Consider the following 20,903-nt stretch of genomic DNA (forward strand, 5'->3'; position numbering starts at 1 on the left):
AAACCCTAACTTGGGAGGGTATTCAGAATGACGGTTGAGATTATGACACGTACATGTAATCTTCATAAGGATCTAAAGGCCCATATTGTAGAGGGCTTTATGTTGACTTTTTGACCAACAAATTGTCAGATATTATTATAAGTTCATGATCTTTTTTTTGGCCAACATAAGTTTATGATCTTGAATATCAGACTTTCCAAAATAAAATATTTAAATTTTTTCCTTTAATTTTATTTGTTTGAGGTCAGTCGTATCCGTATAAATAGTTTATTGTTATAAATTATATATTTTGCAACGATATTATAATCATTATTACTGTATGTTTAGTCATCCAAAATTTAAAACGAAAACATCTATTTTTGCTTTAGGGCATAGGGCGAGATGTTCTTCAAATCAATACCATTGTGAGTTAAATTTTACATATTAGGCAATTTTTTTTTTCTTTTACCCCATACTCTTTTAGCTTTATACAATTAGATAGCACACACTCCAATTATAGGCATGGCCTTGTCTAAAGTGACTTCTAGAAGATAAAAAAATAATGAATCATATGTGGTTGACCGAAGTTTGTGAATCCCTTTAACTCAACCACTCTACATTTTCACACATCTGAACATGTATAGTTATCTGTATAAATCATGTTCCTTTTCAGAATTTTAAGAACCCTATAAAATTTAAGAACTTTATGAGAACAGAGATGTACAAGATCCCTCTTGATTTCTTGATTGAGGGCATAGGACAGAGCTCATCATGCCCAGAAACAATTCTATCCCAAGACACATGAGGAAGGGGAAAAAATGATACCTATTATTCCACGTTAGAAGCACTATTAGAATATGCTTTTTCTCTTTAGGTTCAGATTCACTTGTCATGAATGGACAATATTCTTTTCTTCTTCTTCCCTCATAAATTATTCTTTTTTCCAACTTTTCGCTGAAGATTCAACTAATGTCATCACATAGCACCCTTATAGCCCTGCATGTAAATTGAACCACATCTCATCATACTGAGAAGAAAATCCAATATTATCTTCTTTTTGGCTTTCAAATTCTTTATCTCACCTCTTTAGAACTTCTGTGTGTTGAAATGGCTTTTGCGACACCATTAAAATGCTCAGGTTCTCCAATAGACAGCATGTCGGATGCATTGACGCAAAATAGATACCACATGACAAGCTGTTTTGCTAAGTACCTTGAGAAGGGTAAAAGGATCGTGAAACCTCAACATTTTATGGAAGAAATGGAGCTGACTATCGGTGACATAAGTGACATAAACGAAGTAATGGGTGGCTTTTTTGGTCCCATCCTGAGATCCACACAAGTTTAAGTCCTCTTGATTTGCAATCACTTGTGTATATTATGCAACATTATGACTCCAAGATGGCATAACAGGCCATTGATTTGTTGTGCTATGAAACTTGTAGGAAGATGTTGTGTATCCACCGTGTGTTGCCTTTGCGGTGAGGCCAAATCAAGCATTCTGGGAATTTGCATAAGTCAGCTATTTGGATCTCTCCAATGAGGGCATCTCCTCCACTAGCTACTTGAAACTCAAAGAAATGGTGTGATATGAAAATTGATATGCTTCCTTTTCTTTTTGATCATTTTTTGTCTTGGAAAGAAAGAGCAAAAGAAAAGGAAGCCTATCTTCTAATCACACTGTATGATACACAACAAGGTGAAAATTTCAAACAGTATATTCCAAGACAAACTTTTAGTAATGTATAGCAGTTGGAAAGTATGATATGAAGTATTGACAGAATTTGGTGAAAGATATTAACTTTACTCAGACATGCTTTTCTTCTCTGTTTCTCAAGAAGTAGAGGTAGAAGGATTGATCCGTTGATAATGTTATCTTAAAAATCTAACCATGCCTCTAGTAAAATTTCAAGCTTTGCACCACTTGAAGATAAAGGTCTTCCCTAATGATCTTATTTTTACCAGCTGCAAGACATGTGCGCAAGGCCTGTGTCCGTATCTATCACTGATCTCATATTGCAGGGCAAATGACGAAAATGCATTAGAAGCAGATTTTGTAGCATTTGACAGCAAAATACCTCATTTAGTACAACGTTCTTCAATTGGAAACGGACTCAGCTTTGTTACCAAGGTTATATCTTCAAAGTCAAGTGGAAAAGTGGCAAAAATGCATGCCCTAGCTGGCTACTTGTTGGCACTAAATCATCGAGGAGATGTAAGAGCAAAAGCATGAGTCATGAGACTAATTGAGTTCATAGATCATTATTTCGAAAAGAATATAAAGGAGGATGTTCACTTTTCTTGATAATTTAAACTAGCAGAGCTTAATGATAAATGACACACTGGGTTTAGTTGCAAACCCGCTTTCAATTGTCTAGCCCCCACCGACGAATTATTTTGATCTCTTTTCACTCGACAAATCCTCCCTAAACCACTATCACTTCCACCACCCTAGGACGCCGTGTTCTTTCAATCTGTTGCCATTCTTGCTATCAAAGAGTGAGGGGCTTCAGTAAGAGCATGATTTTTGTGCTTAATCTTCTCCATAAAACTCTTCTTTTCATCCTAGGGTTTTACCACTCCTTTGTCACCCGTTCCATCTCCTTCTCCAACCTCCTGTGTTTTTGATTCGTCCAACTCAGGATGGATGCCTATGACGATAATGCATTAGACGAAAACCATTTTGATCTACTCAACAATTATCTAGCGTATACTCGTGAAGGGAGATCAGATGTATGCTCGCATTGGTGAAGAAGTCTATGAGCTCGTTCTTGGTTATCCGAAGCGTGCACGATCCATCAACCTCATGGTATTCGATCAATAGGTGACAATACTCATAACTTTCATATTGAAACGTATATTAACTCATCTATTGTTAAAGTGAAGTTGAACCAATGATTCTTCATCGAAAATATCTGCTTGAGAAATGTTGCTGAAGATTGATGAAAGTGGGAGGTTTTGCAGTCCTAGAGCTGCTAGAGAACTTGTTCTGTGAATTCTTCATTCCAGCCCTTTTTTGTGAAACGTCCCTAGTATTCCTGTTCTTTATTTAAGTTTTGGGTGCGCAGGTCCATAATGTACGCCGCCAGTTTAGAAGGGTCGGACCCCGTTCGACTTTTTGAGAAACGTATGAACGCGCATCGAGGTAATGGTCCTTATATGATATTTTTGCTTTTCTCAGATAATATCTGAATTCTGGGTTCAAAATCGGTGATAGACTGCCCGAGCTTTAGAGAACTCGGTTATATTTGAGTAAGCGTTATGTTTAAAATTGTTATCTCATGTAAATGTGCAGAACTTGGCTATGATTTTGACAAGGAGAAGCTGCTAGAATGTAATCAATCATATGAGTTTTGAAGGGCCACCTGTTACTGTTGAATCAATTGAAGAAGTTGATGAACTTCTGCAAAAAAATCAAAAGGAGTCTGCCAAGGTAATAGACCGATCATTTTTTCAATTGAAAAATGGTTGTAATTTTTGAAATTTTCTGAAAAGTCAAAGGTGGACTCAAATAAGATTGCAATTGCTTTCTAAAGAAATTACTGTCATATTATACTTTCTTGGCTTTTAAGCTCTATTTGGGAACATACTCAAGTCATACCCTGTTCAAGCTTAGCATTTTCTCTGTTTCTGTGTTTTTTTTTCCTTCTTCTTCTTTTGCTTCCATTTTTGGGTGTTCAAACTTCAATGGCAGCATAGGGTCCTGAAATTCTCTATGTTTAGTAGTTTTGAGTTTCTTATGTGATGATGTCTCTTCTTAATTATTTTTCTTTGTAGGTGTCACTTGAAAAATGGACAATTACTGGTATGCCTATTTTAATTAAAAGAAGTATAAGTGTGAGACATGAAATAACCTACGCTTTCATTTATGATGTGCATAACTTTGCTAACACTGAAACAGAAGAAATCATACCTTTGTAAGATTTTGGGTTATGTAAACTTGGTGTGCAATCATTCCTACGAGACATACCTCTATTATGTTTTTTGAATTTCATACCTCTATTAATCCATGAATGCAAGAAATGATAAAATGGAATAGATTTCATGTAAAGTACATTCACATATGTTGCTTAATGAATTCTTCAGCTTTAATGAATTTTAAGGTAGTGATATGTCAACTTCACTAAGTTGACTCAAGAAATGAAAGCAATTTATGGATCATTATAAAAGGCCCATCAACTAACAAATAATGATAAAAAAGCTAAAGAAATTAATTATGGGGTTGATACAAAAATATAGACTTTTATGTGTGAAGACACCCGATTCCAACAATTACTTAATAAGCAAATTGTATTTTAAAATTGGATCAGACGTGGAGATAAATTAATAAACGAAGGGATGAAAGTACATGCTAAAGAAGATCAACACAGACCATTTCATCCTCAAGATTAGGAAGTCCTCTGTCCTTTTTATCAGAGAGATGAGGTGAATTGTAGCCAGATAAGGATGGAATTCATTCATTATTTGCAAATAATGGACCATTTATTAATAAAATGAAGGGACTTGAAAGAGTTGAAAATGATGATTTAGAGGAAACTGAACTAGAATTCTCTAAGAGATGCAAGTGTGGGTAATTTTATAAAGTTAAATATTATTGACAGCCTTTGTTCTCATGTGATCGAAATTCGAAAGCATATTGATTAAAATAAATTATCAGTAAGTATAGCCACTTAACAAATTGATGCATTAAAGCAATAAACGGTGAGCAAATAAAAGTGTAGCCACTTCAAAAATTATGCATCATTTATTCTGAAATCTATGAATAAAAGCAAAGTGGTCGAAAGTAGGTACTTTAAGAACATGGGTCATATTTAACACTTTCTTAGTTTTGAGAATTTTTTATGAGAACTGATGTTAATGTTAATATTAATTCAAGGATTACCAGGACATGGAGATGTTTGTGATTTGTGCCAACACTATCATATGGGTGATCTGTGCATCTTCATAATTGTATAAGTCATATAATTTATATCATTATATAATGACAGTAATTTATTATTTATACTCTAACATGATATATAATTCATTATATACGTTATTAAATCTGCATTTTATTATGTAGATGTTATTAAACCTACATTTACTATATTATTTTTTGTGCATGTTTCATAACAGACCTGCCATCTATTGACGTTTCTATTTCATGCTTGAAATAGATTGACTGACTCATAGTTTAGAATGGTGGAGCTGTGTGAATTTTTCTCCAATAGAGTTCAATTTAACAGCATTGCCTTTTCCCTTCCTTTTCATATAAAGGTGGCAGTCCAAGGTATGATACAGTGGCAGCATCCGAAAAATGCTAAGGTAAGCAATATGGCTTCACAAGTTCGGCTAATGGGACTTTGCTGTTTTCATATGTAAGGTAATAATAGGTTAGAATCAACAAAACTTTGCTTGCAATCGTTACTACTTCAATTTAAAAAAAATCATGTCAGTAACTAAGTTGGAAATTAAAGCCTATTAGTTTATACTATGTTTAAAAGCAGTTTAAAAAGGAGCCTGCAATTGTACAGGTTTGTCTTTTCCTTATTTTGTCTTCTTCCCAAATCACTTGCCATGTGCACAAACTTATTTTGCCCTTTTAAAGTTTATAAAAAAATAATTAGTTCCAACATTGAGAAGAGAGTCAAGAAGCGAATATGGATGGAAATTTTTTCTATTTCAGACCAGGCTTCCTTTTAGGAAAAAGGAGTGACTTGTCTTGTGTTATCTTCCCTCACATTAGACTTATTTTGCTGATTAGTCCTGTCAATTGCAGGCCTCTATTTTTATGTGCCTTCTATGCACGATTGGATAAAAGAATGTATATTGTTTACACTATGGTTAAAAGCAATTTAAAGGTTATGAATCTCAGAATTATGAAGATCCTTTGTTGAAATGTTTATGTATGATGTAACCCAATCTACTTTAGTGCAAGACTTTTTGAAGCCATATTACACTACTAAAAGACACACCGTCATATTACACTTCTTGAAATGTTAATTATTATTTAATTATATAATCACAGAAATTTATTATTTTTAATTAAACTTCATATATGATGTCTATTTTTATGCTTGAGGCCAATGTGTTCTTATTTTTTGTGTACATGTTGTTAATTAAATTTTGCATGTTTTTTATGTACATGTTATTAAGCCTGCACTTACTGTCTAATTTCTTTATGCGAGTATCATAAAAAGCCTGTCATGTATTGAGGTTTCTATTTCATACTCCTTGGCATGCAGAATATACATGAAAAAGGCAGTCTTTCCAAGTCATATATTTCCAAGCATACATTGTTATTTTTTATGTGAGTTTATAGGATGAGCATGCAGACTGTACATACTTGCAACGCATGCAGAACATATGGAGGAATGGGATCCTCTGAAAGTCAATGGTATATATAAAGCCTGCAAAGCAACAATATACCTTGCCACATAGTAGAATTCAGGAAAAGCTTGCATGCCAACTCTACAACCTGATGCGATCTATTCAGCTTCCTATTTCATAATCCTTGATTTGCAGAATTTTCATCAACAAGGCAGTCTTTTCAAGTAACTTGCGTACAAGCAATCCATTGTTGATTGTCACCATGTGAATCATTATGGGAGGGACATAGTATGCAGACTATACAGGAAGGTGACAAAATATATAGGAAGTTTGAGATCCTTTTTAAATCAACGAATAAATGCGTCTACCCATTGACCTGCAATGGGGTCCTGTCACCATGCTTGAAAATTGTTCAGCTTGCATATTCTACATCAAGTTAGGTTGTCAGTGATACTCTGCATAACCACAGCATACAAATCTAACCATAAAGATCATCAAGGTTATAGTAATATCTTTAACAAGGCATGGTTACCCTTCAGCGATCCAGGTTTGTCATTTATCATGACAGGTATTTCTCACAGCCAAAAGTCTAAACCTAGGACTTTTTGTATGCTGAATCACTTTTGAATGCTCTGTGCTATAATTCATCACTCTGAGCATGCAAAATATACATCCAAAAGGCAAAAAGAAGACACAGGACTTCCTCCATATGGTGCATTAATAGAAGTCGTCACAATCAATTGATATGGATCTAACATTTTTGAACATTGTCATTCATTGTTGTGATTGTGAACACTATATTTTATTTAAATTTTTTTTAATAAAAAATAATAAAATAAAATAAAAAAATAAAATTTTAATAATATAGATAAAATAAAAAAATTAATTAATAGGGTTTAATTTTATTTTAATCTAAATAATCTCTTATTAGTTAGAATTTTATTTTTTCTGATTTACTAAAACAATTAAAAATATAAAAATACAAAGATAAAATTTAATTCTTTTTAAGATTATATTTTAAAAATAATAATAATAACATAAAGAAGATAAATAAATTTAATTTATTTTCAGAATTAATTTTGAAAATAAAAGAGAAAATATTGCTTAAATTCTTTAAAATCTTTACACTAAATCATCTTAATAATTAAAAAATTGAGGATCAATTTTTTAAAAATTAAATCCTTTTAAAAAATTTTTAAATGTGGTTGGTTTCCTTAAAATATTTATATTTATATATACTTACTAAAAAAATAAAAAATTATAATTAAAAAATAAAAAAATATAATAAAGGATCGTGACCCGTAAGCCTTCAATTCATCTGAACGCGAAAAGACGTGTGCGCAGCAAAAAAAGAGACAGCAGAGCAGCAAGCGTATACCAGAAGACCAGAAGCACATGCCGAAAAACACACAGAGAGCAGCCCTGAGAGACTTAGTCACAGACGCAGAGAAGAAAAGAAAAAAAAGAGAGAGCACACGAAACACAGAAGAAAAGCAAAAGAGAAACACATAAGAGAGAACACGGTAGACAGCACTCAGAGACGGCAACGCAGCGGAAGGGAAGGAAAAAAGCAAGAGGCAGGGACGGTGATCTGAGACTGAAGTGTGTAGCGGTGAGTAATCGTCCTTCCCTTCTACTTTCTATAAAAAGCCTGTGATCGAAAGAAGCAAGGGAGGAGAGGATTTGTCTGGGGAGAGATCAAGATTCGAAGGGAGATTTCTGGAGTAGAAAGAATGTTGAGGGAGAAAACCGGAGCTGGGATTGGAGGGAATTTTTTTGAGGGAGATCTTTGAGTATTTTTTGATTAAGTATGGAAAAGAGATCGAGAATTTGAGAAGGGAAGAAAAAAAAAAAGGAAATCAGGATTTTTGGGAGAGATAACCGAGAAGAAGATTTCTGGAGAAAGAACTGAGAGCTAAGTTCGAGAGTTGGAAAGGATCGAGAGCCTGAGAAGGACCGAGAATCAGAGAGTGATCGGGGCAGAAGTAGAGGAAGCAATCGAAGAAGAGATTGAAGGTGAAGAAGACACTCATTTCGGTAACAACTTCGGGATCAATTCCCAAGCTTTAAGTTCTGGTTTCTGATTTCAAACTAAGCCTCTCGCACGACTTTGTAAAGTTTAATTGGTCTTGAAATGTACTACTCTTGTCTGTGAGCCTAACTTCAAAAGAGATTAGTCTGCATTATTTGAATAGTATTTTTTTATTTTAGGATACAGACTTGGTTGGATGTATGATTAGGTGATGAAAATAAGGTTTTATCGTGAGATTGATTCTTGCTTACGGCTGTAAGAACCATGCTGGATTATATAATTTGTTCGTATGATTTATTTGCCTTGCTATGCAGTGGATGAAATTTAGTCTCAAACTATGCTTCTGATTATGACTGAAGTTTGGTTTCACAGTCTAATAGCTAGCATTTTGTTGGGGATCTTCCAAGATTTTGATTATATAATTACATTTACTTGCATCCTACTTCTGTCAAGATTAAAGTGTTATTTAGAGTCGCTTTGTGATATATAAGCTTGAGTTAGTGTGTGCTTGTATGTGCGGTCCAGAGGAAATAGATTTTTGGGTTTTAGATGTCATGTGTTTAGCTTCATATTGCAATATGTAGCTTGACAGAAATTTTGTTGTTTTTTTTTTTAAAATAGATTTGAACAACCCCTTTTGTTTTAGTTTGATGGATTTTTTAAGGCTATAGTGTAGGTTAATCTTGATGGTGGCAAGAATTATATGTGATTATTTGAATAATAGAGATTCGGAGTTATCATAGGTTTGGCTTTGTTTCAAGATCTCGTTTGGGACTGTTTATTTAAACATCTTAAAATGTTCCAACATGTGTTTATTTGCTTTCACAAATAAGATTGATTTAGTTATGATACTTTTCCATAATTTTTTGGTTCTAACATTTGAAAAATTGTTGAGATTATTGGATTAAGTGATAAGTTAGATTCAAGTTTGTCTTTTAGCATGAAGGAGTATTAATCAACTTAAGTTTGATTTTTATTTCTTTGTTTCTTAAAGTCATACACTATTTTGCGTATAATGAGCAATTGTTGAAGATAATTTTGATTTTAAATGACATCATTTTCATATGGAGATTTTAAATGTGTGGTTAAATGAACAATTTTGTTCTTATTATTTTCCAAATATAATCAATTAAAACATTTGAATGGTATCATGAGAGATTTAAATAATCTCCGTAGATAATCAGCTTAATCGTCTCATTGTGAAGGATAATAAGTCCTTGCAAATGTAGTGGTTATTAATTTATACAATAAGTAAATAAATAGATATTGTAAATGATAATATAATAAATGCTTGTTTTCTTTAATTATTAATTAATTAAATTAAGGTATTTAAATTATAATCATACTTAGATGGTTGGATCCTCTTCTCACGTGAGATTTTAAAAAAAAAATCTCCACAAACATTTAGGATAATTATTTTATTGTGTGAGTTAATAAGATTTAGTTGGTATGACGATTATAATTTTTATCATACTTTTTGTCATGAGTAATAAAAGTCCTCATTGGCACATTGAATAAATTTTTAATATATAAAAAATGTTAAAATAAAATATTTTGTAAATAATTTAAGATTTTATATTGTAAGGAAAATATAAAATTTTAAAAGGCATTGAGGTCATTTGAATATCCACGAGTGATAATAAATTTCCATAGGCACATTAAAAACTTTCTCTTTTAAATTACTTTTTTACGATGACAAAGTAAATTTTTAAAATAAGAGAAAGTATAACAATGAAAATATTTTTAAAATTTAAAATGGAAGTAAGAAAGTGAAGCTAAATTATCTTTACAAATTAAAACACAACAACCCACATCTTAGAAAATTGTTTTGTTTATAATTGGTAAGTCATTTTCATTTAACTCTCTCTTTTTATGAAAATTATAAATAAAAAAACTATTGACACTAGTCTTTTTTCCAAATTACGTGGACTTTAATTTTCATCGTAGGGTACATAGGTTTTAGAGTTCGATTTTGAGTCAAATCTTTCCTTGTAAATAAATAAATATTTCTCACTTAATTATTATCATTTTTAGATCAAATACATGAATAAGAAAGGGATAATTAAAATAATTTTAAAATCATATTAATTTAGCACAACAAACTTTAAGTAACTGTTCTGACGAATGAATGTTGTGGACTACTTAATATCTTGCCCACACTCAATCGACTCCCAAATTTATTTTTTGATTTCGCAGACCATCCTTATTCTCTTCTAAATGGTTTTTCAAAAAAAAATTTAAAATTTTAGTGGCTACTCTCATTCCACCGGTTCTTGCTCTGAAGGTCAGAATCTCCACTCTCGCTTGTTGTCCGCGTTGCAATTTTGGGTGTAACAATGATAGCATCTTTTCATGATCAAAAGTCAAGAGGCTTCACCTTTTGTTGAAAAACACAATGCAAGCTGTGAGATATCTCCATAAGGTGATGACTTCTTTTTTTCTCCCAATCTTGTGCAGTGCATGGGAGGAAGCCATTACAGATGGCAATCAATATCCATCCTTTTTTTTTTTTTATGGTGTTGTGTTTTGTTTAAGGGGAAACCATACTTGATCCTCTTAAGTGAGTACTTTTGTCGAAATAAGCCTTAAGTTTGTGTTAATCCAATCAAAGTGATAAGTAAAAATTAATGTCAACTATAACCCCTTCATTCCTTTTGCTGAAGTAGGCTGCTGAACGGAACCAGTCTGACAACAATTATATATATGCTACACTCATAAAGGTACTTCAAATAAATAAAACCTGTAATAGGTACTACATTTTTTTAAAATTTGGTTTGGTTTATTTTAACTTGCAACCTGAGTGTTGTTCATCATCATTTCAAAGTACCTTTGCTTTCTCACGTTCAAATGTATGTCTCTTTTTTTCATTTATAAAAAATGAGTACCTCTGCTTTTCATTCATTAAAAAATGTGAGCTTAGAATGTGTTTATCACAGTTTGTAGATAGTCAGATTTTGGCTTTTTCCTCTTTGTAGGGATTTTGTAGCAACTCAAGGTATATCATTTATGGAGGGAAGCTAATCTTTTTTTGTACGACTGGTACTCTTGCTCATTTCAATGTTACTTTATCATATCAAATGTCAATTACACTTCTGCTGCCATTTATCATCAGCATTCCTATACGTATTGAATTGATATTCCTATGAGACGCCTCTGATGTTCTTTTATCAATTTAATTACTCTTTTGTTGCCATATTACTCAAAGTGGAGATTTACTTTTCTAAAATATGTTTAATTTTGCACTGTCGTTGTTTAATGTATAAGTCAATTTCGTACTTTTCAGCTGTACTGAGGGGGAAGAGGAAACAATAAGCTAACAAGGGATTTGCCGAAGCTGATGCTAGCCTCCAACCTGATCACACCACTCCTGCAAAGACAAAGGCAAGGCCAATGAAGATTATCAAACAAGAGAAGAATTGAGGCTGACCAAATTATATAATGGTTGTCTATTTTGGAGGCTCTTGCTGGATCACTTCTCGGACTTTAATCTTTTGGGTTTTTGGTATTAAAATGGTGGATTTATGCATCCACGTGTTCAAAATAGATAACAATTTAGGTTGGAGAAGGAGATGGAATCGGCAATAATGCATGACACTCTAGGTTTTTTGTATTAAAATGCTGGATCATTTATTAGGTTTTTTGTGTTAAAATGCTGGATTATCAATATAAAAAAATGATCCTCAATATAAAACAATTTAGGTTTTTTGTATTAAAATGCTGGATCATTTCTAGGATTTTTTTTATTTTTTATGAAGAAACTTCATGGTCATCGAAATATATTTATTACAGAACAATCATTGTTTCATTTGGAAATGATAATTAACAAAGTTATGGTCAACATCATTGTGCAACGTTGAATTGTATTTGCCATAACCTATCTTCACATATGACCAATTCTTGGTGTATTGGATTTGCATGTTGCTTTTAACAAATAATTGCCATAGTTAATTAATTATATTTCAGAATTTTATGAAAACACAACAAACTTAATTAAATATATTTAGATAAATTATATTCGTGGAATAATATTGATATATAATTATATAATGCTTCCGTGCAATGTACAGGTTATTAAATGCTAGTTCTGTATATATATGCTGCAGGGTGACAACTAATTCATGTTACTTTCTCTAAAAAGAAATTATGAATCTGTTGGAAATTTGAATCCTCTAGGAAAATGAGTGGCGACAGTGGATGATAAACACGATTGAGTAAACAATGCTTCATTCCGTGCACTCTGATAAATGCAAACAATCAGGCCGAAAAAGAAGAAGTGACAAGTGCTAACAACACTAAAAAAGCATGTATTTGTACAGTCTTGATTAATGAATTTCTCTTCTTCTTATTCTTCTTTTTGGAAATTATCAACAAATATATTAGAGTAAAAAAATACAAGTTAAAGTACCGGTCCATTCTAATTTGAGAAAATAAAAAAAAACATGTAGTTGTCAAAAAATAGAAGGGGGGCAAAAAGCATGTAAATATCCTCTATTAATCTATTTGGCAATTCGAATATTAAAAAAATAGTATTTACAGCAAAAAAAAAACAACTTTGGAGCTGAAATACAAATGCAAGACGACATGGATAATAATCGAGTAGGAAATAAAAGGTTACAGAAAAACAACAAACCGCATTTTGTAGTTTAGTTGAACATTAAAAATTTACCTTTTCAAGATCTCTAAAGTAGCATGCTATGTAATCTTCCGTGGGAAATAAAAATTCAATAAGATGGGTTAGTACCAATTGGGCATTTCTAATTTGTTACAAGATATTGTAGTCCCAAAACGTTCAAGAAACCATCTTGTGTGTATTATTGTTTGCCTGTTTTGTTCATTTGTAGTTTATCTCATTTAATTACTTAATTATCTGAGAATATCCACTTCTCTTAGTTTTATTAATTAAAGAATATAAAAAAAACTCAGCAATCAAATTAAATAGTAACATTTTTAAAGTCATGCTGGATTTTGTAAGCCAAATGCCAGTTATATTGTTATTTCCCATTAGTTTCCGGGTTTTAAAGTTAACATTTTAATTATTTTTGATACAGTATGTTAATTATTTTATAAATAAAATTTACATACTTAATTTTATATACCTAATATATTTGTATTCAATTAAATTAAAACAAATAATCTTGAAAGTGCTAATAATATTAATAAGAATAATATATTCATATACTTCTTGTCTAGACATATAAAAACTTACGAGTATATCTTTTTTTTAAAATATTATTTTTGTTTGGCATTTGAATTTTGATTGAAAACAAAACAGTCTTTACATTTTCTTAGCTCGAAAACAACAGTCTTTATAGTTTTTTAATTTGAAATAAGTCAACCCTCATAATTTTTTTTTTATTTTGTACAATTTAATTCCTATAATTTCTTAACTTAATAATCTATGAACTGAGTTATATGAAACTAAAGTTTAAGGACTAAATTGATAATTGAAAAAATTCAAGGATTATAAATTATATTATTCTTCCCTGTGTAAAATTTTAAAACAAAAAACAAGGATTTACGAGATCCCTCTTGAATATCCAATGTTTGTAGCTGTTGCGTGCATGAGACAAAGCTCGTGACTCAGAAGAAAAGAATGATACCTTTTTTTCCACGTTAGAAGTACTACTCGAAGAAGCCTTTTCTCTTCAAGCTTTGAATCACTTGTCAGAAAACATTCTTTTCCTTTTCTTACCCCTGGAGTTGTTCTTTTCCCAACTTTTCACAAAAATTCCAGCTAAAAAGGTTCTCTTCTTCATGCCACATCATCCTTATTCCCTTGCATATAAATTTAAACCACCACATCATACTAGGCAGAACAAGAACCAACATTATCTTTTATCTAGCCTTCAAAACCTTGATTTTTTACCTTATCAGAACATTTGTGTGTTGAAATGGCTTATGCAACAGCATTAAAGCGCACAGATTCTGTGACAGAGAGCATGCCGGATGCACTGAGGCAGAGCCGGTACTATATGAAGAGGTGTTTTGCTAGGTACCTTGAGAAGGGCAGAAGGATCATGAAACCTCAACATTTGATGGAAGAAATGGAGCTAGTTATCGATGACATAAGCGAAAGAAACGAAGTGATGGATGGCTTTCTAGGCCCCATTCTGAGATCCACACAGGTTTAAGTCCTCTTTAATTTGAAATCATTTACATGTGACAGTGTGACTTTGAAGATGGCGTGGCTGGCCATTGATTTGATGTGCTGTGAAACTTGCAGGAAGCTGTTGTTTATCCACCATATGTTGCCTTTGCGGTGAGGCCAAATCAAGCATTCTGGGAATTTGTAAAAGTGAGTTCTTTGGATCTCTCTGTTGAGAGTATCTCCCCCATTGACTACTTGAAACTTAAAGAAATGGTGTATGACGAAAGTTGGTATGTTTCTTCTTCTTCTTATTCCTGATATTCTGATCATGTTTTATGTTAGAAAGAGAGAGAAAATAATAGGAAATATCGGGAAAATATAATCATTCCCTAGAAATGCCTACATGACATTAATATGGTAAAAATTTTAAATAATATAATTTCCATTCATATATTTTATTAACAGAGTCATGTCTCTAGAATTGATAAATGTTCAAACTCTATACCCCATGAATATGAAGGTCTTCTGTAATGGTCTTATTGTTACCAGTGTAAGACGTATGGTTGAAGTGTGTGTTGATAATTATCACTGATCTCATATCGTAGGGCAAATGATGAAAACGCATTAGAAGCAGATTTTGTAGCGTTTGACAGCAAAATCCCTCATTTGGCACACCCTTCTTCAATTGGGAATGGTCTCAGCTTTGTGACCAAGGTCTTATCATCCAAGTTGAGTGGGAAAGCGGCGAAAAAACAGACCTTAGTTAACTACTTGTTAGCACTGAATTATCGAGGAGAAGTAAGAGCAAAGAACATGAGCCATGAGATTAACTGAATCCATAACACATTTTTTGTTGAAGAATTTTAAGGGCCCATGTTCATTTTCCTCGTGTAATCTAAATTGACAGAGTTTATTGATTAATGAAACGCTGGGTTCTGCTGCAAATCTTCAGCTGGCATTAGTAGGGGCTGATACATTCCTCTCATCACTTCCTATGGACACTCCATATGAGAATTTTGAGCCACAGTAAGTCTTCTATGATTCTATTGAAAAGGTATAGGATGGTATAATTTTTTTATTATAATTTATTAGACTTTGAACCCTTAACACTACTTATGTTTCTATCTCACTCTTACCAATCTGACTATTTATAAGCGGTCTGGATGTTGTGATTTAACATCAATTTAATATTTCATTCATAGGTTCAAGGGAAAGGGCTTTGAGAGTGGTTGGGGAGATACTGCAGGAAGAGTGAGGGAGACAATGAGAATCCTATCAGAAGCACTACAAGCACCAGACCCAGTGAACCTGGAGAAGTTTTTTAGCCGTATTCCCACTATTTTCAACATAGTGATATTCTCTGTTCATGGTTATTTTGGGCAAGCAGATGTTATTGGCTTGCCAGATACAGGAGGCCAGGTAGGAATTTAGCTTTACTATAATTGGCTAGATTTAGAGTGATTGGGATCAAACTCTTGATCTTTGCCAAGTAGGTTGTAATGCATGTATGATAACCAATCAATCCAATTTTTGATCTCCATGTTTCTCATATCTTGAACAGGTAGTGTACATATTGGATCAAGTTAGGGCTTTGGAAGAAGAACTGCTCCTCAGAATTAGGCAACAAGGTTTACATATGAAGCCTCAGATTCTTGTGGTAAGTTACTTAAGCTGCAAAAAATAATCTCATTGTACATGCATACAACATACTCTTTAATAGAATAATTAAGTATTTTTCTGATCTTGACAGGTTACAAGACTCATACCCGATGCCCGAGGAACCAAGTGCAATCTGGAGTTGGAACCTATCAATGATACTAGACACTCCTTCATTGTACGTGTGCCTTTTCAGACAGACAGAGGGATCCTGCGTCAGTGGGTTTCTCGCTTTGACATTTATCCCTATCTCGAGAGGTTTACTCAGGCACGGGCATTTGTTTGATAATCACTACCTTGGTTTTTTTCTTAACTTCAAAGAACTTCACTTTGATTGCTTCCTTTGTTCATACTATTAGGATGCTACTGCCAAGATTGTGGAATTCATGGAAGGGCCACCGGATCTTATTCTTGGAAATTACACCGATGGGAATTTGGTAGCGTCTGTGATGGCTAGTAAACTAAACATAACTCAGGTCTGGTCACTATCCCTTTAAGTTTCCCTCTCAATGGTTTTTGCGGCTGTAAGGACGTCTTCTCCGTCACGTGTACTAATTCCTCAGCTTCCTTGAAAATCAGGGAACAATAGCTCATGCTTTAGAGAAGAATAAGTATGAAGATTCAGATGTCAAGTGGAGGGAGTTTGAAGCAAAGTACCATTTCTCATGCCAATTCATGGCCGATACAGTTGCTATGAATGCAGCAGATTTTATCATAACTAGCACATACCAAGAAATTGCGGGAAGGTTAGCTTACCTAGCTTTGTACATGTACATTAGAAAAAAAAAACAAATTTTTCAAAGCCATGCTGTATAAATTGACGATTTGTTTTGCATACATAAAAGAGCATACTGATATAGTTCAGTAGGTTGTACACATAAAATTAATGCCCATATGTCTAAGTGGAAATATAATGAATTTTCAAAGTTCTTGTCTGCAGCCAACTTAGATGTGGACAGTATGAAAGTCATGCTGCATTTACGCTCCCAGGACTGTGTAGGGTTGTTGGGGGGATAAATCTAACTGATCCAAAGTTCAATATAGCTGCACCTGGAGCTGACCAGTCTGTCTATTTCCCTTACACCGAGAAAGACAGAAGACTCACTCAATTTCACCCAGCCATTGAGAACTTGTTGTATGGTAAATCAGAAACCAGTGAGCATATGTAAGTAATCTAGACACCACTCCTATACATTCATTGTTCAGATTATCAAATACGATATGAATAACTATTTTCTTCCAAATAACTTCTTCTTTTCTCTGAATTCTAAAAACAATGCAAAAACAGTGGGTATCTTGTAGACAGGAGAAAACCCATCATGTTCTCAATGGCAAGGTTGGATGCTGTGAAGAACTTAACTGGGCTAGTTGAGTGGTTTGGAAGGAGCAGGAGACTCAGAAACTTGGTGAACCTTGTCATAGTTGGAGGTTTTTTTGACCCTTTGAGATCAAATGATAGGGAAGAAAAGGAAGAAATAACCAAAATGCATAATTTGATTGAGAAATACCAACTAAGAGGTCAATGCAGATGGATTGCTGCACAGACTGATAGGTATCGCAATGGAGAGCTCTATCGCTGCATTGCTGACACAAAGGGAGCTTTCGTGCAACCCGCATTATATGAAGCATTCGGTCTTACAGTCATTGAAGCAATGAACTGTGGGTTACCCACCTTCGCCACTAAACAAGGAGGTCCAGCAGAAATCATCGTCGATGAGGTTTCTGGGTTTCTTATTGATCCCCTTAATGGGAATGAATCAAGCAACAAAATTGCTGATTTTTTTGAAAAATGCAGAGTAGATCCTACACAATGGAGCAGGATTTCTGCGTATGGATTACAGCGGATCAATGAGTGGTAAACATCAAACAAGATCCATTGTTTCTTGTGCGTCCGCGATGATTAGATGATTAAAAAATTTTGATTTTGATTTTGTAGTTATACCTGGAAGATCTATGCGAACAAGGTGCTGAATATGGGAAGTATTTACACCCTGTGGAGGCAAATGCACAAGGAGGAAAAGATGGCGAAGCAGAGATACATCAACACTTTCTATAATCTTATATTCAAAAAACTGGTAAGGCCAATAGAATTGGTTCTGAAAGAGTGAACATGTGATGCGATAAAATTCTGAGATGGAACTTAATGTTACAGGCTACGACTGTACCAATTGTAAGAGATGAACCTCAACAACCAGTGTACAGGCAGGCTATCACACAACAACGGCCAAGGCAAGTCATCACTCATAAAGAGCATTTCATTTGATTAAAAAATTAGTTTTTCGAAAAAACGTGGCTGCCTTCATCATTGATCTAATATATATAAATTTTGTTTTTGTACACAGACGTTCTCAGTCCAAATTTGAAAGGTTAGAACTCAGAACAAAACAAAATAAATTTTGGATTAGCTTATTATGGTTTACAACAACTAACTTAGTTTTGGTTTCTTTTCAGATTCTTTCGGTTTTAATGGTCTGAGCAACAAGGTCTGTAGCATCCAAAAAGAGATTGCTATTGACAACATTGGCACGTTATATATTTGTGTTTGGAAATTTATATGCCCTTTACGTAACTTTTATTTTTTTTAATCAAAATTATGAGCTCTGTATGAGTTGCAAGACGGCAACCACTTCATGTTATGAATAAAATGTGATAGTTTGAGAAATCTTTCTAAATGGGGAGAATTTCATTCAACGATCAGCGATCCAATAAAATCTGAAATTATGCTGCAAGACTAAAGAACTAAACTAAAATCATTTTTATAGAAAATAACCAAAATGCCTTTCTATTAGACTAAATTGTATAACTTTATTTATTAATTTTTCAACAAAACTTGTCAACTATTTAATTTTATTTGTTAAATCCATAAGCCTCTCAATTCAGTTATATCACTTGCTTTACTTGTTAATTCTTCAATAAAACTTATTAATTATTTAACTATTACTTATTAAATCCATGACTCTTTCAGCCTAATTGTATTACTTATTAATCACATAATTTTACTTGTTAATTTCACACCAATTTTTGTTAATTTTATAACTTCACTTACTAATACCATATAACAAAATGAAAGGCATTTTGGTCATTTTTTGAAACGGACTGAAACGGACAACAGAACTAATACACGAGAGTTACAGAATTGAAGCCAAACGTGTTCCGTTACCCTTCATTAAGCCACCGTTACCCTTCATTAAGCCAATAAAACGTTTAGCATTTACATTTGTAACGTTAGCTGATTACTGTTTTCGTTCAGAGTCCTAACACTATAAATAGGACACTCACTTTGTTGTAAGAGAGGCAGACGAGAAATAAAATTCAGAGTTTTTTCTCTTTTTATTCGGTTTCTGTGCCATTTTTGGTATCAGAGCTGGTCCAGAGAACGAGAGAGTGAGTTACAGTTGAGAAAGTACGCCGGAAAGAAGAGATTCAGAGGAGGAGTCCCTGACGTCTTCGCGTTTTACAAACCGGGCATTTTCTCAGAAAACTAACATCACCATCGTGCTCACGAGGTTCGAAAACGTGGAACAAGAGGTTCCCCGTCACCGGAAACAGTCGCACGCGCCTCCACGCGCCACCGTCGGAAACCCACGCGCCTCGCCACCGGTCCACGCGCCGTCACGCGCTATCCGAAGGTTGAAGACGCTGACGTCAGCTGCCACGTCATCGTTCTGACCGGTCAATGAAGGTCAGACCAATAGTTTTATGCCACGTGTCACAGTCGCCACGTCACTACGCCCAATCAACCAACTTTTCAGAAATTTCATTTTCGCCCTAAATCTTTCAGTAATTCTAAATTTACCCCTATTTTTTATGAAATTTCAAATTTTCCCCCAAATTTTTCAGAAATTCCATTTTAACCCCTAAACTTTCCTAAAATTACACTTTTGCCCCTTGATTTTACCTGAATTCCAGTTTAACCCCTATATTTTTCATAAATTTCAATTTGACCCATCATTCTTCTAGAATCGCTATTTTACCCCCTAGACAGTCCAAAATCCCCATTTTGCCCCTAGCCTTTGAAAAAAAAAATTCACTTTACCCCTATATCCTTCAACGTTTCCAATCGCACCCCAATCTTTATCCCTAGCCTTGACACTTATTCAAAATGCCTCCAAGACGTAGACATGTGCACGAGGTTGAGATGGAAGAGTTGAGACGTAGGATACGAGAATTGGAAGCCACTGTGGAATTGCAGCAAACTCTGTTAAACAACAACAGAGAAAACTTAGAGAGAGATTCGGGAAGCAGTAGTTCGTCATCTACTGAAAACCGCCGCCGTCCACGACAACAACAATTCCGCCCTAATGACATCAAGGTTGACGTTCCTGAATTCGAGGGAAGGCTCCAGCCAGATGAGTTTGTAGATTGGCTACAAACTGTTGAACGAGTATTTGAATACAAGGAGATTCCAGATGCGCAGAAAGTCAAAATTGTCGCCCTCAAACTTAAGAAACATGCTTCTATTTGGTGGGAAAACCTCAGACGGAAGCGAGAACGTGAGGGAAAGCGCAAGATTGAAACCTGGGAGAAAATGAAACGCCAGCTCACCAGGAAATTTTTACCAGATCATTACCACCAGGATAATTTTATCCAGTTGCAAAATCTTCGACAGAGATCTTTATCTGTAGAAGAATATACTAGAGAGTTTGAACAACTCATGATGAAGTGTGATATTCAGGAGAAGGAGGAGCAAACAATAGCCCGATACCTTGCAGGCTTAAACACAGATATCAGTCGTCCAGTCCAGCTTCAACAATATTGGACCTTGGATGATGTCATCCGTCTGGCCGTGCGTGTTGAGAAGCAGATGCCTAAGAGATCCGCTTTCCAACCTTCATCCTCT

General features: G+C 33.9%; 1 protein-coding gene across 1 annotated transcript; it reads left to right on the top strand.

Annotated features, from left to right (window-relative positions):
- The first annotated feature begins 14,157 nt into the window (after positions 1–14,157).
- On the top strand, positions 14,158–18,725 carry LOC129317877 (sucrose synthase 7-like). The gene is made up of 15 exons (XM_054962288.1): positions 14,158–14,444; positions 14,543–14,697; positions 15,013–15,205; positions 15,315–15,433; positions 15,610–15,826; positions 15,969–16,064; positions 16,158–16,331; positions 16,423–16,539; positions 16,643–16,809; positions 17,004–17,228; positions 17,352–17,918; positions 18,000–18,138; positions 18,216–18,292; positions 18,406–18,429; positions 18,515–18,725. The coding sequence occupies exons 1-15, from the start codon at positions 14,211–14,213 to the stop codon at positions 18,528–18,530; spliced, it is 2,520 nt and encodes an 839-aa protein (XP_054818263.1). The 5' UTR covers positions 14,158–14,210; the 3' UTR covers positions 18,531–18,725.
- The last annotated feature ends 2,178 nt before the right edge of the window (positions 18,726–20,903 follow it).

The sequence above is a fragment of the Prosopis cineraria genome, unplaced genomic scaffold (genome assembly GCF_029017545.1).
Source record: "Prosopis cineraria cultivar Desert tree isolate PC_DT_omini unplaced genomic scaffold, ASM2901754v1 PC8, whole genome shotgun sequence".
NCBI lineage: Eukaryota > Viridiplantae > Streptophyta > Magnoliopsida > Fabales > Fabaceae > Prosopis > Prosopis cineraria.

Bases quoted from the DNA above. Each gene is read 5' to 3' on its own strand.
- LOC129317877 (XM_054962288.1), top strand. From the start codon at position 14,211: ATGGCTTATGCAACAGCATTAAAGCGCACAGATTCTGTGACAGAGAGC. The intron at 14,698-15,012 runs GTATGTTTCTTC...CTCATATCGTAG, and splicing joins ATGGTGTATGACGAAAGTTG to GGCAAATGATGAAAACGCAT. The intron at 15,206-15,314 runs GTAAGAGCAAAG...CTAAATTGACAG, and splicing joins CACTGAATTATCGAGGAGAA to AGTTTATTGATTAATGAAAC.